At 40.3% G+C, this 17,138-nt stretch overlaps 1 protein-coding gene across 1 annotated transcript; it reads left to right on the top strand.

Annotated features, from left to right (window-relative positions):
- Positions 1 to 6,426: 6,426 nt before the first annotated feature.
- On the top strand, positions 6,427 to 16,850 carry c1ql3a (complement component 1, q subcomponent-like 3a). Its single transcript, XM_026363561.1, has 2 exons — positions 6,427 to 7,032; positions 16,549 to 16,850. Exons 1-2 carry the CDS (start codon positions 6,442 to 6,444, stop codon positions 16,726 to 16,728), a joined length of 771 nt encoding a protein of 256 aa, XP_026219346.1. The 5' UTR covers positions 6,427 to 6,441; the 3' UTR covers positions 16,729 to 16,850.
- The last annotated feature ends 288 nt before the right edge of the window (positions 16,851 to 17,138 follow it).

A 17,138-nucleotide genomic window follows, 5' to 3' on the forward strand; every position in this document is an offset into this window, starting at 1 on the left:
ATATTACCATCAAATAACCAGCTATTAGTCTTGTGAAAACACTATTGCTATTTGTTTGTGTTAAAATACCAATTTTAAACAAATTAGCATCAGATGTGAGGCACACAAGCTGTGCATTGTGCCCATCCATTAATCCACGCCGACTTTGACCTTCGTTGTCCTCTGATAGGAACCTTGACAGCAGCCACACAAACATCCCCAGACTGACTCGTGTTGGAAATTCAATAAACAAAATAGCCGTCAGCATTTGTAGACTTGTAGACATCGTGACCATTCACACATGAGGAGAGTAGTCAGTAGTCTGGATATGGATAACATATTTCTGTTGCTCTATGTGCTTACTTCGGCGCTTGAAGGTGGTTATTGTAGTTTCATTAACAGACCTGTGCAGGTGCAGAGGGCAGGGTTCGCTAAGGGACGACATTCAGTCTGGTAGCCTTAGTTTAAGACCTTCATCCATCTCAGAGAATCTAAAGTAAAAGCATCCTGACTCATCCTCTATTGACTCCCATTTGTTTTTTCAGAGAAGAAGGCAGTGCTTGGGCTGTGCTGTGAAAATGCATCATTATGCAAAATAAAAGCTGGTCAGCTTCGTGTGACTAAAGAGCAGTCAGTAAACTATCATCTCGACCCTAAACCCCAGGTTAACTACAGTCATTCCTCTACTCTTTGATGTTCGTCTTCAACGTCCCTTTGAGTGGATGTTGTTCCTGTTTTGTTCCCATTTCATCTCAATTCATCTCACATTTTTCCAAGGACACAATGAGTCCCAGGCTAACTAAAGCCCATTGATTTTCATGAGGTGATTTATAGGTGGCGTGTGTGTTAGGGCAGGCTTTATTGTCTAAGGTGTGTGTGTGTGTGTGTGTGGGGGGGGGGGGGGGGGGGGGGGGGGCTGCACTGTGCCACTTTAATGAAGGTGGTGACTCAGGGCAGAAAAGAAAGTATCCCTCCCAGTTTCGGATGAGCTTCTTATATACAGCTGTTGCTTCACGTAGTATTGACAGAACCTGTATCTAAACATCTGTATTAAAACATTTTATTGTAAAAAATAAAATGATATTGATGTTTTTGTTAAAAGTTAAGCAGTATTTCCAATATTGAAACAAAGATTATATGTGAGTGGGTTCTGCACTAGTAATGTTTTGAAAGACCTGTTGGTATTTTTAATAATTTGACACGATCCCATTCTTTTCTTACATAATTGCTATCAGTTATGTTAATATTGCACTCAACAAGTTAGATTTAGAAACATAGTGATATTAACAAAGTTACACTCTCCTTTGAAAGTATTGGAACAGTGAGGTCAGTTCCTTTATTTTCGCTGTAGACTGAAAACATTTGGGTTTGACATCAAAAGATGAATATGAAACAAAAGATCAACATTTCAACTTTTATTTCCAGGTGTTTACATCTGTATCCGATACACAACTTAGAAGATAGCAGATTTTGTGAGCAAATGTATTAGAACATGTGACTGACAGGTGAGTTTTGTTGCCCAGCTTTGTCCTATTTTGGACAATAAATAAATAATAATAATAATAATAATAATAAATAAAACTGAATGTCTACACTCAGATTTTAGATTTGACTTTTGCCTGTTTAGACTGCATTTATAGTTAAGAGGTGTAACCAACATGAAAACCAGAGAGCTGTCTATGGGTGAAAAATAATTAATTGTAAAACTGGAAAATCAATCAGAGCCAGTGCACAAACAATGGTCATAGCCAGTACAACCATTTGGAAGGTCCTGAAGAAGAAAGAAACCACTGGTGCACCAAGTAACAGACGTCAAACGTGTAGACTAAGAAAGACAACAGCAGCTGATGACAGAAACACTGGGAGAGCTGTAAAGAATAAAACAATAAAACTGTTAGCGGCATCAGCAACAACCTCCAGAGGGCAGAAGCGAAGGAATCACAATCTACTGTTCACAGAAGACTTCAACAAAAGTACAGAAGCTACTCCAGAAGATGTGAACCATTCATTAGCAAGAAGAATAAGAAGGCCAAGCTGGAATTAGACCAAAAGTACTGAAATCAGATTATCTTTTACCCTAAGGCTACAGTTTGAAGAAAGACAGGATTTGCTCATGACCACAAACATACAAGCTCATCTGTGAAACACTATGCAGGTAAGGTCATGGCCTGGGCTGCAGGGTGTCTTCTGGGACAGACTCAATAATCTTCATGATCATCTTCTGATGATTTAACACATGATGGCAGCAGCAAAATGACCTCAGAAGTCTACTGAAACATTTTGTCTGCCAATTTAAAGAAAGTTGCAACCAAACTGATCGAGAGATCCTTTATCATGATAGGATCATATCATAATGACCTAAAACACACTGAAGATACAACAAAGCAGTTCATCAGGTCCCGAAGAGACCGAAGGGAGTAACCACCAAAACCAAACAACAAGTGAAAGAGACCGCAGTGAAAGCATCACAAAAGAAGAATACAAAGGTTTGGTGATGTCAGTGGGTCAACGCCTTGATGCCAGGATTTGCAACTAAATATCAAGTCTTATTCACTTTAAGCTTTAATAAAAGCTGCAATGTTGCTATTCTGTCTCATATTCATCTTTTGATGTCAAACCCAAATGTTTTCAGTCCACAGCCAAAATAAAGGAACTGATCTCCGTGTTCCAATACTTTTGGAGTGTAGATAGAGAAACATCACAGCATTCTGATGAGGATGACGAAGAAACAACTGACAACAAAAAAAAAGAGAACTGTCATTTCAAAATTGATGTCTGTCTCTGAAATGCCTATGAGTAAACAGAGTAGCCTGAAATGTGGACAGGCACAGAGGAAATCAGGAAGGCCTTCTGCCAAGATCCTTGGGGACAGTGTTTGTACAATCATTGGCAAGTATTACCATAACATTACTTGTTACGTCACTGGTATAAACAACCTGAAAATAAAATCATTGCACCAGATGGACGGCAACAGCCTGGGACTCCCCGCTAACCGTGCACGTGTGCAGCCACCCCCAACTAACTGCAGCAGCATCAATATTAAACCATACACATATAAGATCAACACGCCCATCATCAGTATAGCAACAGAACCACTTAAACATATCAGGACATGCTGTATTCTTCTAGAAAGGTGAACCCTATAGGGTCCCAGACACAGGCACAATAAACTAAAACAGTTCAAATACAGAATGTGTAGCTACTGTGATACCAATTTACTAAAATGGGATTCATGATGAAGACAACGTGTCATGTTCTGATCAGACCTCTAAGAGACTCGTATCACTGTACAGTCTGGCATGGTGGGTGACCAGAGCCTGTAGGACACCAGTCATCTGGGGAAATGTGTCACTGCAGATTAACTTTATGTGCGGTAGGCAACTTACCAAGTCCCCCCCCCCCAAAGAGAAGGAGCTGCTGGCAGGATGATTGACAGCTGAATTAGCATCCACTTGTGACTACATACTGTCTGACGGGTAAAAAGCTTTGAGAACGATGACAGAATTGAATGTTTTCTCGTCCTTGTGGCATTGTCACGTGGCAAACTTAAGCAAAACTATTTGATTTGTTAGAGGCTAAAAGCAAGTAGCCTAATAGGCTCCTGTTCCCCTGCTCTGAGCACTATAGCTGCTGTTTACTCAGTGACCGAGGAGGAGAGACTGTAACAGTCCTGGCGGCGCGACTGAACGCTGCTGCCATGCAGAGACATTATTAAATAGTAGAATAAGAGCAGACACATTACTTTTTAACTTTATTTTGTCTAATCTAGAGGACATGATTGTGTTAATGCATGAACAGACAGAGAGATGCGAGTCGCAGCATGTGTCTAGACTTCAGGTCACACAGCCTCCTTTTGAGAATTCATGGACATGATAAATTAGGTTCAGACATGTCCTTTGACGATACCATCCACCTTGCTCTTCAGAGTGCCAAAGGTCAGAGGTCAGATGTTCTGACACCTAAGGTCTGACTGCAGACAGATGAGAGCTGGATTCATTTCCCTGAGAGCTGAGCTCCTGATCACCCCCCTCAGAGTGTGATGTGGCTCTGGTCACATTCAGGTAGAAGAAAATCACTAACCTGAAAATCTGACACACAGTGTGATCCATGATAATAAGATAATAACTAACAAACCATTAAGTTAGCAAAGTAAGCATGGTTTGCTTTCAGTGAGCTAATGCCAGATCATCAAATCAGTATTAAATAAATAAGTGAAATTGTCTTTAGATGATACATATCTGCAAGAGTCCTTATCCAGAGAAGCACTGGACAGATAATCCTGAGGTGTTCAGCTGACAGCTCAATTTTTCTTTATTTTGACAAACTGACAGACTCGGAGATGTGTTGTTTTCGTGTTCTCACATACTATTAGGAATTAGAATGAATCGTTCCTTTAACAGTGCACGGCAATTCAAAGTTTGTAGTAACTTGTGAATGGGAAAGATTCATGTGAAATGTGCTTTCTTATAATATCTGATTAATGAACGTGAGCACAGCTCCCTTAGCTGCGACAAACGTTAGTACTAGTTCCAACAGTGATTTCAATTTGATCTGTCTTGTAACTAATTTGCTAATTTATCCATTTTCTATGATTGTTTAAAAGTCAGGTTTATCATTTTTAAGTGTTTATTAAAACAACAATCATGTCCCCAGTCCTCTTGTTTATGTTGTTTTTAAAGGTGCATTGAAAAGCAATATCTTAAAGGTGCAGTATGTCAAATTTAGTGAGGGTGTAGCTTGTAATCATCTCAATACCAGGGTTGTGTATTTGAATATTGGCCTGGTGACACAACACACATCATAATACAGGGATTAAGATTCAATATATTGTGATATATTGTGAAACTGTAAGCAAGGTGATGTATCGCTATTTCTTTAATCTAATTAAAATCAGAGTTGAAATAAGTGCAATATACACAGCACTGCCATCTAGTGGTCTGGGGTTTAAAACACTGCAAAAATCCAACATCTACCTTGAATCTTTGCATTTAAAGGTTTAAAAATCATTCCTGTTGTTGAGACTTGTATCACACAACATCATGTTTGATACTCAGGTGTAGTGATATTTCCTAACAGCCCTACTGAAGTGAAGTGAAGTCTATATTTCTCATTCAAAAATTCCCACGTTGTGTTTCCCAAGACCCGGCTTCTGCGCTGAAATGTAGCGAAAGGATAACAACAAAAAGTTAGTCCTTCAAAACATGTAACGTGAGTAAGATGTCGCCATAATTGAACCCTTCTAAAGTTAACATGCTCGTGTTTCTGTGATTTAGTGCCTTTAGAGTGCATTAGAAAGAGTTTTCATTTCTTCTTGAAGACAGGTACGAACAGACTGAATCCTGTAACTGCAACAGTCCATACAGTCATTTATAAGATGATTGAAAACTAGTTTTCTGGGGGACGTGTCCCTTTGGTTACATATTCTCAGGTGAGGCTGGAACATACATCAGGTCAGATCACACAGCTGGTTAATAGAAGACGTTTAAGAACTGAGAAAGGTCCTGTTTTGTGTGTGAACGATGTCACAGAGCAGTGACTACATGTGTGGAGAAAGACCTGAAAGAAGCTCTCAGCACTGAACCGTCTCTGTGGTTCAGATGTGACACAGAGGGAAATAAAAACCAGTTATCTTCATTGGCCACCAGTGTTGAAAGATAAGTGAATTCCGACTTTGTAGATGCTCTGAACCTGCTCTGTTTCTATTGGAGGACAGAGCTTCTGGGTCCTCTCTCTCTCTCTGTCTCTCTCTGTCTCTCTCTCTGTCTCTCTCTCTGTCTCTCTCTCTGTCTCTCTCTCTCTCTCTCTCTCTCTCTCTCTCTCTCTCTCTCTCTCTCTCTCTCTCTCTCTCTCTCTCTCTGTCTCTCTCTCTGTCTCTCTCTCTCTCTCTCTCTGTCTCTCTCTCTCTCTCTCTGTCTCTCTCTGTCTCTCTCTGTCTCTCTCTCTCTCTCTCTCTCTCTCTCTCTCTCTCTCTCTCTCTCTCTCTGTGTGTGTCTTTGGCTCTTGACTCTTTGAGCGCTCTGTTTCTGGAGGACGCTCAAACTGGTCCTGGTCCAGCCTCGGAGTCCAGCTGCTCTACAAACACTTTGGTTCGGGTCCTGTGGATCGAGGAGGAGCCAGACCCCGGGTCTGGATTCGAGACCGTGTGAGATATGCTGAATCCAGAGCTTGTGAACATCACCGAGCAGTAAGAGGCTGAACTTTCAGAGACTTGAATAAGCAGCGCATCAGCAGAAAAAAGTGTGGAGAGGAGAGAGACGAGGACGCAGAGGGGAGGGGGGCTCTGCTTCAAAAAGTTCATTAACATTAGCAACTAAGTGTAGCTCTGCTACATTTCTTTTTTCTTTAAGGGTTACCTCTCCAGCCAGCAAAATTTCACCCAAAAGCAGACAACAGGATCATCCTGCGCTGACGCGGCTGGTCGGCAGGAAGCGGCTGGTGGCGGCGGGGGTCCTGGGGGTCGTTATGGTTCTGGTTTTGGTCATCCTCATCCCGGTTCTGGTTAACTCTGCGGGGACAGCAGCGCACTACGAGATGCTGGGTACCTGTAGGATGGTGTGCGACCCGTACGGCACCAAGTCTCCGACCAGCACCGCCACGGCGGACACGGTCCGAGACAACAGCCTCGTGCAGTCTTTACCCACTTTTATCCAAGGTCCGAAGGGGGAACCGGGTCGGCCAGGGAAGGCTGGTCCAAGGGGACCTCCCGGTGAGCCCGGACCGCCCGGTCCAATGGGCCCGCCTGGAGAGAGAGGTGAACCGGGCAGACCTGGTTTACCAGGACCTCCGGGATCCAGCGCAGCTGCAGGTGCCATCAGCGCGGCCACATACAGCACCGTGCCCAAGATCGCCTTTTACGCAGGGCTGAAAAAGCAACACGAGGGCTACGAGGTCCTCAAGTTCGACGACGTGGTGACCAACTTAGGAAACCACTACGATCCGACCACCGGGAAGTTCACGTGCTCCATTCCCGGGATTTATTTCTTCATTTACCACGTCCTGATGCGCGGAGGGGACGGCACCAGCATGTGGGCTGATCTGTGCAAAAACAACCAGGTAACGCAAAGTGTGCCTGTAGGAGCAAACATTAACCACACAGATGTTTTCCTCTGGGTCTCAGCTGGCTGTGAAGTTGATCAGGTCTGCATTGAATTCACTTGTAGCCATGCACGTCAGATAGAGTCTGATAGAAAGAGATCACAGTGTTGCAGCTCCTGAAACAAACTCCAAGTGATGCCACCATGAGCAGATAATATGTGCAAGTGTCACACAGTGAAACATGAGTGTTGGTTCTGTTTTGATTTCTGTCAGTGAGGCTGGATGGAGAGAAACAGTCTGAGCCACAGTCAGAGAAGTTGTCTTAACTTCAGACCCTGAAGTGAGTTAAAAGTTTCTCTAAACTGTCCGTAGACCTACAGTGGGAGCTGAATTCCTCAGGACAGCCAGGGCGCACAGCGCAGACAGTGAGCTTCAGGACCTCTGATATATGATCTTTACTGGTCTCTCCAGACCTATTCTCAAATTTCATTAAATCAGAACAAGAGCAACAACTTCTCTGTAGTCTCAAAGGGTTCAAATGTAAAAATCTGTTCACCCGATAATCACAGCGGACACATTTTTAGGTAGCTGGAAATACCACGGTGTAGAAAATATTCAAGGAAGGCCCACAGAATATCATTGTGGGTGTGTAACTACCTCATGACATGGCATCTGATCTGCATAAATACATCATGTTTTATAAAAAATGTATGCATAAAAATAAATATGGTCATAAATATAGAATTAGCAGTGTCACTTTGTGGTAGACACCAATCTGTTTGTGCAGCATCCCCCTGAGTTTCCTGTCTGGTAACATTAAAGTGTTCCAGCTTCATTCCAGTTTAATTCATTAGAGGTAATTAGGAATATCACCTTAATGTCTGAAAACAACATTATACAATATTTGCAGTATCTAAATGCTGTTAGAGAAAGTGCCTGGTCAGCTTTTGAGATGACTCTACTCTCAAAAATGTTCCTGTGAGCGCAGATTCTGTGTCTGTATGTATGGAACGGTCATCAGAGTATTTTCTGTGACACATGTAGTGCAAACAGAAAACTACTACTAATAACAGTAATAAGCAAAGGTAAAACACATGAAGACCTGCAGAGGCCATTTGCTGCCTCCTGTCCTCTGTGTTGTGTTTGTTCCATCAGAGTGTCCTGCTCTCTGTGCGTCTCTGTAGTGACTGTCAGTGGCTGTCAGCAGCAGATCTAATCCGTGGGGCAAACCAGTGTAGCAGCGTTGCTCCACCAAGCACATCCCTGCTGCCTGTCAGCCCGCTGCAGTAATGCTGCTGCAGACCACACCGAACACAGCAAACATCTCTGGGATTAACTCAGCAGAGCTGCACACTGTGACAAATCAGATGCTGAAAGACATGTTTCAATTAGGACTGCTGCCACTGAGACTTTCAAACACGTTGAGAGGGGAAAAGAAACACAGCTGAGCGGAAATGATCAACACAAGCTGCCTGCTGTCCTGATTTATCACTATCAATGATCTATCTAATCTATCTATCTATCTATCATCTATATTATCTATTATTATCTGTCTATCTATCTATCTATCTATCTACGATCGTTCGATATCTATCATCTATCATCTATCTACTATCTCTGCTTCGATCGATCGATCTATCTATCTATCTATCTATCTATCTATCTATCTATCTATCTATCTATCTATCTATCTATCTATTTCTTTATGATTATAGTTGAACATTTATTCTTTTGCATTCTTTAGGTCAGTGGGGGTATCTGAAAGCTTCAGTCCCTAAAGAAGACTAGAGGGTATTATATAGAATATATACAGACTGCAATTTTCAGTTTGCAGAGCTATGACATAAAGGGGCGGCACTGGACGTCAGTGACATGCTGGAAAGTATTAAGACCTCTGCACGTTTTGCACATTTTGACTGTGTTGTTGTTAAAATGGAAAGTGCAGTTTTTGCTCATCACAATAAACACAGAATTAATTAATAACAAAAACTAAAATCCCTCAATTACATACAGTAAGTTTTCCGATCATTTGCCATAGAAGTCTGTTGTCTGTCATTTTTCTCAGGGCTGAAAACGGAACTGATCGAACATCGTTTAGAAAAACACCACCTGAACTAGATGGCAAACATAAAATACACAATTCTAATAAAACTAGACAATAATTTATAAAGGCTTAAATAATAAGCAATAAGCAATAATAATAAGAATTATAACAATAATGATAATAATGCAAAACCATTGTCAAGTGCTAAAAACAGAGAAGTACAATTCAAATCATTCACCATAGATTTTACAGTAGCCTCAAATTCAATCTGTGATACTGAATCGTTCAATTGAATTTCCCTCAGCGAGTCAATCTAGGTGACCGGAGCATTAAACACTCAACCAGCTCTGTCACGGACACATGCACAGAAGACAGACAACACTTCGATGCAGAGAGGCCAAAGTCAAGCCTGTCACTCAAACTGACGGAGGATAGTGTGTATTTTAAGAGTGATTAATTATCGTTCACAGATGATAAAAGACAGTTAACGATTTCAATTCAATTCAATATACTATTGTAATAACCATGCGATTGTGATTTTTGCCCAGTAAAGTATAACAGATGATTACAGATGATTCAGAGACTTGTATCTATCACACAGCATTTTATATTAGAATCTATCTCTACGTTTAGTTTATTCTGGAGCATGGGCAAAGCTGCCCAAACACATTTCAATGTAATAGTTGTCTCAGTCATGCAGGGCAGTTATCAGGATTTGCAGAGGTTGTAATAAAAATTCAACTGCTGTTAAAGTCACTGGCACTAATTGTTTATTTACTACTGTACGTTCTCAAACGTAGTGTGGTCTCCCTCCTCTGATCCATTCAGTCATTCTACTGCTCAGAAAGGTCGTGAGGAGAGCTCAAGGGAATGTCTCTTACTGAAAATATTTCCAGTACTGCCACTCCACCTCAGAGTGAGCTTTTGGGAATCCTGCCTGTCAAGCTACAAGGTCCCAGTATACAGTACACTGGGAGTTGTGACAGACTCAAGTGTGTTGCAATAAGTTAGAAATGATCTACTGAGGATGGATACAAATATTGGAAAATACTGATCTATGTATATGGTTCATCTTCAGGACAGTGACACATGTTTTAAATGGTAAAGCAACATTATTAGCACGCAGGGTCAAGCTGTTTACTTCTTGTATTTGACAGAACACAGCGTAAAAAGTAAAAGGAATAAAACAGCATGTGAAACTGCTTTTCAATAACAGTCACGGACATTGAAATATGCCTTCCAACCGTAACAGCCTGTTGTGATGATAAAATGTATGTTATGGATAATGTAGCATTCATTCAGACACACAAAGTTTTACTTAAGTCTAAAAGATCTTCTTACAACTGGGAGTAATGATTTCCAGTAAGAGTGAATTCCAGCAGACTGGTTCTTCTCTGTGATTTTAGTGGTTGTGACAACTTCTGTATTTAATACGTTCAAAAGGCAGGTGCAATCTGCTGCCACACAGACAGTTACTGTTATACGGGTGACGATGAGGCACAGGAGAAATGAAAGTATGTTCAACAGTCATGTTCATGTATTCAAGAGACAACTGTTTGTCCAGCAATCCAGGTTTGGAGCTGTTGGGTGATCTACACAGTCACATTAAATAGCCACGCAATACCTGACAAGCCAACGTTTCTAGCAACTCTAGCTTCCTCTACTGCGTGTGTTCAAAGGATGGACCACCATTAGCCTGAGAGTTATATGAGTGATTGACCATGCACATGTGCAACATATACAGCATGTATGTATGATCATTCTCTAAAATCATCTTGGTGGACACCAGTGAAACATACAAAACTCTCATGTAAATATGACCAGCACCACCATGTTGCATCAATTTCAGAAATGATTCTAGCAATAAATTGAAATAATATCAAATCAAATTAAAATCTGACATTTACTCTGGACAAAAGTAAAAACTGTAAAATCTAGCTAAGCTAAATTTGAACATTAGGGATGTGATGTCAAAGCAATAGCTGACCTGCAATGATTATGGCAGGAGAACTTTGAAACTTGTTCATTTCTCTCTGTTGTGTTGTTGTGCATGTTCATCTCTGTCATTAAAAATCTAAAAAACAGGGAATGTGGGAGAGAAGTAGAGGCCTCAGCTCATAACTGCCACTTATTTCAGGGTTGTTTGGAAAGTCTAGAAACCTGTAGGATTATTTAACTAAGTGGTTATGGACCTATTCAGTCTTCTTTAATTAGTTATGCTAGTTATGTGGCTTCTGTGGTAAAGATTGTAACCCCAGGATTAACCATATTTTCATAAATGTACGGTAGTTGTTTCTGCCTGGTGTATCAACTGATCTATATAGCTGACCATAGATAAATAGCTTGTTAAAATACTGTTTATATTCCAGTAATCCGTTTAGCTTATTGTCTTTAAAAGACAAACATCAGTTCTTCTCCTCCTGGCATCGTGATTTTGTAATGTACGTGCTTTTACACACGTGGATTTAGGCTGCCATAGTTGCTTCTGTCCCTTCGTGTAATCCCAGACGGACTCCGTAATGTACAGATCGGGACTCTGTGGGGGCCAAACCATGTGCTGCAGGACTTCTTGTTCTTCTTGTCAATGAAGTGAATAGTTCTCTTTGACGCTGCCGTTGTTGCGTTGCAGAAAGAATTTGGCACCGATCAGATGTGAAGATTTTAGAGACATGGGTGTGGATTAGTCAGTATTGATTAATTGATTGATTGATTGATTGATTGATTGAACTAAATCACCACCATGTTTCTTTTTTTCATACAAGTTTATTTATAGTATTTATATTTCCATAGTATGTTGATAAAAAATTGAATCTGTATAGTAATATACAAGAGGAGGTTTGAATAAGCACATTTAAATAAACTTTATGATAGCTGATCAAATTTGATTTGTGATTTGCAGCTTGCTGTGTTTTTTTGCATGTATTTTTGTTTTGGTTGTTACCAGAGTTGTAATACTTGTTTTAATGACAGCATGAAAACCTGATGAATTTGATGCAGAAGTTTACATATCTGTATGATTTCATCTCATTGACATGCCAAATTCCAAGTTAGCATTCAACTCTTATTGAAAAACAGCTGGTTGTCATTAGAAATAATATACACAGCAACAACATGTGTCTGGTCACCTATTGTACAGTGTATATTGCAGTAAAAGTGCCTAGTTTGTCTTTCTCTGTTTGGAGCACGGAGGTGCAGTCTGAAAAGGTGGATTTCATCTAAATAAAGTGAAAGATGTGTAGTGACTGTGCTGTCCTGACTTCAGTGAAGAGGTCACTCCATCACAGTGAGGGTAGAACAGAGGAAAACCTTGAGTGACATGAGCAACCCCAGTGTGCTTGGAGTGTCACACCAGCAGATGCTGGAGACTGAACACAGGAGCTCATACATGCAGAGCGTGCATGGTACATCCCCCTGTTTTTCTGCTTGGGCTTTTCTTTGACATAATCTTCTCTGAGTTGTCTTTGGTGTAAAGCTTCTTCATTGCTCTGACCTTTGAAACTGCAGTCGTGGGAGCTCTGAGCTGTCACAGCAGCACTGTGTTCTGGCACAGCAGCCGTTTCTTTCTGGTTTAAGGTGGGGGCGACCATGTTAAGATTTGTGTGTAGCTCACACCCAGAGGTGGCAGAAGTACACAAGCTCAATACTCACAAAGGGCAAGTATTTACCAGAAAATATACTCCACTACAAGCAGAAGTACCACTTCAAAATCTTTAGGTTGAAGTACTCAGTCATGTCTAAACAGTACTTTAAATGGCTTCAGGTTGAGTTACTGATAAATATGTTATGCTTTATTGTTGATGCTGTTGATAACATGAATGTCACAGTCTTGTCCAGGTTTGTTCTGTTTGTGCCTATTAAAAAAGCTTTCTGCTTGTCGTGTACAGATTGAAAGAGAGAACCAATTCAAAAATCTTATTCTAAGGACTAATTAAAAAAATCAACATTGATGTAACATATTCTATTCAGTAAATGATCCTTTAGTTAGTAGGTACAAAAAGCAAGCAAACAGCTGTGAAACTAAACCTTATAAAAAGAAGAACAACATTATTGTGAACTCATTTTACATTTGTGCTGTAAAGTAAAAAAAACCTTAAAATTTGGAAAATTTGGCAAAGAAATTGTCCTAGTAATTAAGAAAGAATAAGAGCCAAAGCAACTTGGTGTCTAACGAAGGCAGCTCAGCTGGTAAAGGTGGAGTTGGTATCCAGTTCTCACACATAGAGACAGACAACCATCATTTCATGACGTGCAGACATGGGCCGTATCAAAAAGCTCTGAGTAAATCTGTCATACAGAGCATTTTGTCCACTTTGGCTGATTTAAAGGTCTCCTATTATGCAAAATCCACTTTTTGAACATTTTGGTACTTTATGTCTCCAGGGTGCATGTAGACACACACTGAGCATGTTAGAAGTGGCGTTCATCCTTTTTTCACATGTTGCTGTTTAGTCCGATCGTCTCCCAGAACTCTCCATTCAGAATCCTTCACCTTTCTGACGTCAAGAAGAATTCATATGACACAGAGACGAACTCGGCCCAAAACTGGATTTCCGACATTTACTGTGGGAGCAAGACAGCTGGGACCTGTGGGTAACTTTTATTATAAATGGACCGGTACCGGAAATGTCTAGTACACCACTTCACCTGGAGAAAGAGGGTTTGCATCAAAGCTGAGGTTGAAGACGGGATCCATTCTGAGAGTCCCTGATCCACTCGCTACTCCTCCAACAGTAAGTGCATTTTTGACATATTGCTGTGTAGTAACTGTGGTGAATCATCATATTATGCTACCTGCATGACAGTGCTGGCTGTCTGCATAGTGCGACGCGTTGTACAACAACAAACGAAAGATCTACTGCGACTGGCGTTTTATTTTATGTATGTAAGCAGTTACACACACACGGTGATGTGTGTGTGTGTGTGTGTTAATTAACAACAGAACATGTGCTTTTTTTTCAAAACCTAAAACGGTCCTTTGATGGGTTTGTTAGTTGTCGGTATGTAGTGAGTTACACAAACACAGTGGTTGTGTCTCTTCCAAACATCAGGTCTGTTGTTTGTGGGCTAACATCTTTATTCCATGGTCATTCCATGCTTAGTTGTTACTTTTTCTAAAATTGCTATTACCACAATGATTTTATAATGATTTAGTGTCTTATTGAAATGATGCTTACCTATAGCTTGTGTAACAGCTATTATATGTGTAGGAGACATACAGTACAATGTAAATGTAGCAAGTGTATTTCTATACAGGGGGGCACATCCCTGTTACCCAAATACAAGGAGGTTTCCTGTCAAACAGAGACATCACTGCGGACTGTTGGCACACAGCTGTGTCTGAGGAGTCTTCAGCCTCACATGAGTGCAGGTCTGTAGCTAACATATTACATTATATTACTTCAACTAGTTAGTTACAGTGTGGATGTGAAGTTTTCTGTTATATTTCATAAAAGAGGAATTTCTGCTAAAACTCTCCAGGCGGCTGTGTTCTGAAAAGACTTCAACACTCATAAAGAAACTATCAGAGATGTCACGTGGACCTTGAGGAGGGAGATCCAGACTGAGTGGCTGTGAGGGAGTCAACAGACATGTGAGTTATTTAAATTTTTTTCAAGATCATCATCTAAAAGAAAGCTCTCTAAATCTAATTCAGCAGTCTCACAACATTTCCTCCCTGTGTAAAGCTTCTTATGTTCTGTTATTTAGCTGTTGTTACACTGTGTTGCTGTTTGCTGACAGATGTTATTTTATCTACTCTAATTTTTGAAGACACACCTGTTTGTATGATGGAGTTCAGCAGCAGTACTGCAAGATGCTGAAAAAAGGATCCTAAAGGATTCTGAGCCTCCACCAACATTTTGCTCACAACAAATGTGAAGGTACTTGAAGTGTTATTACTTTTATCTTGAGAATATTGTCTTTGGTCTGCTGTTAATAACATTTTTGATTTGTTTTTATCTATACTGGACTCCCTGGTCCACCATGTATTACAATGATAATGTTCACTGATCACAAGCAAAACATCAGCTGGAGACCCTTCCTCACAGACCAGAAAGGAAGAGTGCTGAGCCAAACCAATGAGAACTGAGCTGTTATTATGTAATAGTAATAGTGTAATTTATATTCCATACTTTTTTATATCAACAATACCTCTGTAATTTACATGTGGTGTTTACTTTAGTTCTTGTACACATTCAGAATAATTGAAATAAAATAAATACAAATAGTATATTTAAATTTATTTTATAAACATTTAAATTCTCCTCATTCCATTATTTAATGAAGCAACCAGAGAATTAAAAATACCAACCACTTATTTGTGTGTGTCTCATATTACAGAGGATATGTGGATTATGGATCATCTTTGAGAAAATTTCTGTGAACCTGTCACCAGAGGACCTGTGTGAACAGCGTGAGCAACCAGATGAATACGAGGTCATCACCACCTGAGTGTCCTGGAGCAGTGGGGTGGTCTCGCTTGCTGTGAATCCATGAACAACACCGACTGAAATAACAACTTATTTCCTACATCAAGGGAGGCGCCAGCACCACAGGACTCTGAAACATGGGAAACCTGAAAATATAAAAAGATATATTAAATATTGTTAAATTCATTTTTATTTTAGGTCATGTAAAGATTTATCAAAGGTGTGTCACCAACTCTTTTAGTCTTCAGCTCTTTACTATTATTGGTTTATTGCATACTATATATACTGTATTTCATATCATAGCAATGAGTGATGTCTAAGGTTTTCAAACTCTGTCCTAAAGGACCCCCTACCCTGCTAGTTTTCCTACTATCTCTGCTCCCATAGCTGATTTCCTGGATCAGGTGCCAGTCAATCAGAAGCTGGAAGAACACATCAAGTAATCATCTGTGGGCAGGGGTAGTTAGAAAACAAGTAGGGCAGGGGTCCTTAAGGATCAGGTATGAGAACCCCTGGTCTGTGTTATTAGGTTACTGGTGATGCCAATAAATACTTAACAACATCTTTAAAATGTCAAATTTTCTGGGGTAGTTTTACTCCATTAATGGTACATTAGGTGAAGAAATGTAAAGCAGCTTTATATGTTTTAATCATAAACATAAAAATAATTGTAATATGATAAAGCAAACTACACTTACTGCTGTGTTCCTCTTAGCTGTAAATACCCATGCCTCTCGTGACCTAGTGTGAATTTGATCTGGTATAAGAGCCTTTCTGCCAGTATTAAGCATCTGAAACTCTAAACCAGACTGTGTAACTGTGTGTTTTTATCATTACTGTAGCAGCATAAAGTTGCTATGCAAAAGGTCTACACGTTTTTTTAAATTTTCTTTTTATAGACACATTCTTAAGACATCCAGGCCCAACATGAAGCATAATAGGGGACCTTTAACAGTATACAACTGTCAAACAAGCTTTTTGAGTTTTTGATACAACACTTAAAGTCTATATTTTGTGTATGCTTGTGTGTGTGTGTGTGCGTGTGTGTGCACATTCCTGCAGGTGCGTGCCAGTGCCATAGCTCAGGATGCGGACCAGAACTACGACTATGCCAGTAACAGCGCTGTGCTTCATCTCGAGCCTGGAGACGAGGTCTACATTAAACTAGACGGAGGCAAAGCTCACGGAGGCAACAACAATAAGTATAGCACCTTCTCTGGATTCATCATCTATGCCGACTAAACAGCAGCATCGGTGCCCTCTTCTATTTAAGGCCTTGGGGCCAAATCCTTCTACAAATCTTCCCTACAAATAAGATGCTTAGACTTAACACTTTTACACATGTGTGGAGAAACGAATATGAATCAGCCATCATTACCTGTGCGTTATTTCATTTTCTACATTCTGCCTTTATCACTGTCTTCAGTGAACGAGACTTAAAGGGACAAAAACACCAATGAAATGGTTGAATTGTTCTGGTCTGGAATCATCCTCTCTTTAGGCTGTTGAAGTTACTGCTGACATCCCTGTGGTAATGTAGTGCAGTCACAAACTGATGAGAGGGAAAGGGGAGTTAGTGTATGTATTACAGGTTGTTTCAGTCTTAAAGCTGATTAGACAACGAGATGCCAGTCAGCAAATCAAAAGGTGTC

Source organism: Anabas testudineus, chromosome 2, assembly GCF_900324465.2.
Source record: "Anabas testudineus chromosome 2, fAnaTes1.2, whole genome shotgun sequence".
In the NCBI taxonomy this organism is placed as follows: domain Eukaryota; kingdom Metazoa; phylum Chordata; class Actinopteri; order Anabantiformes; family Anabantidae; genus Anabas; species Anabas testudineus.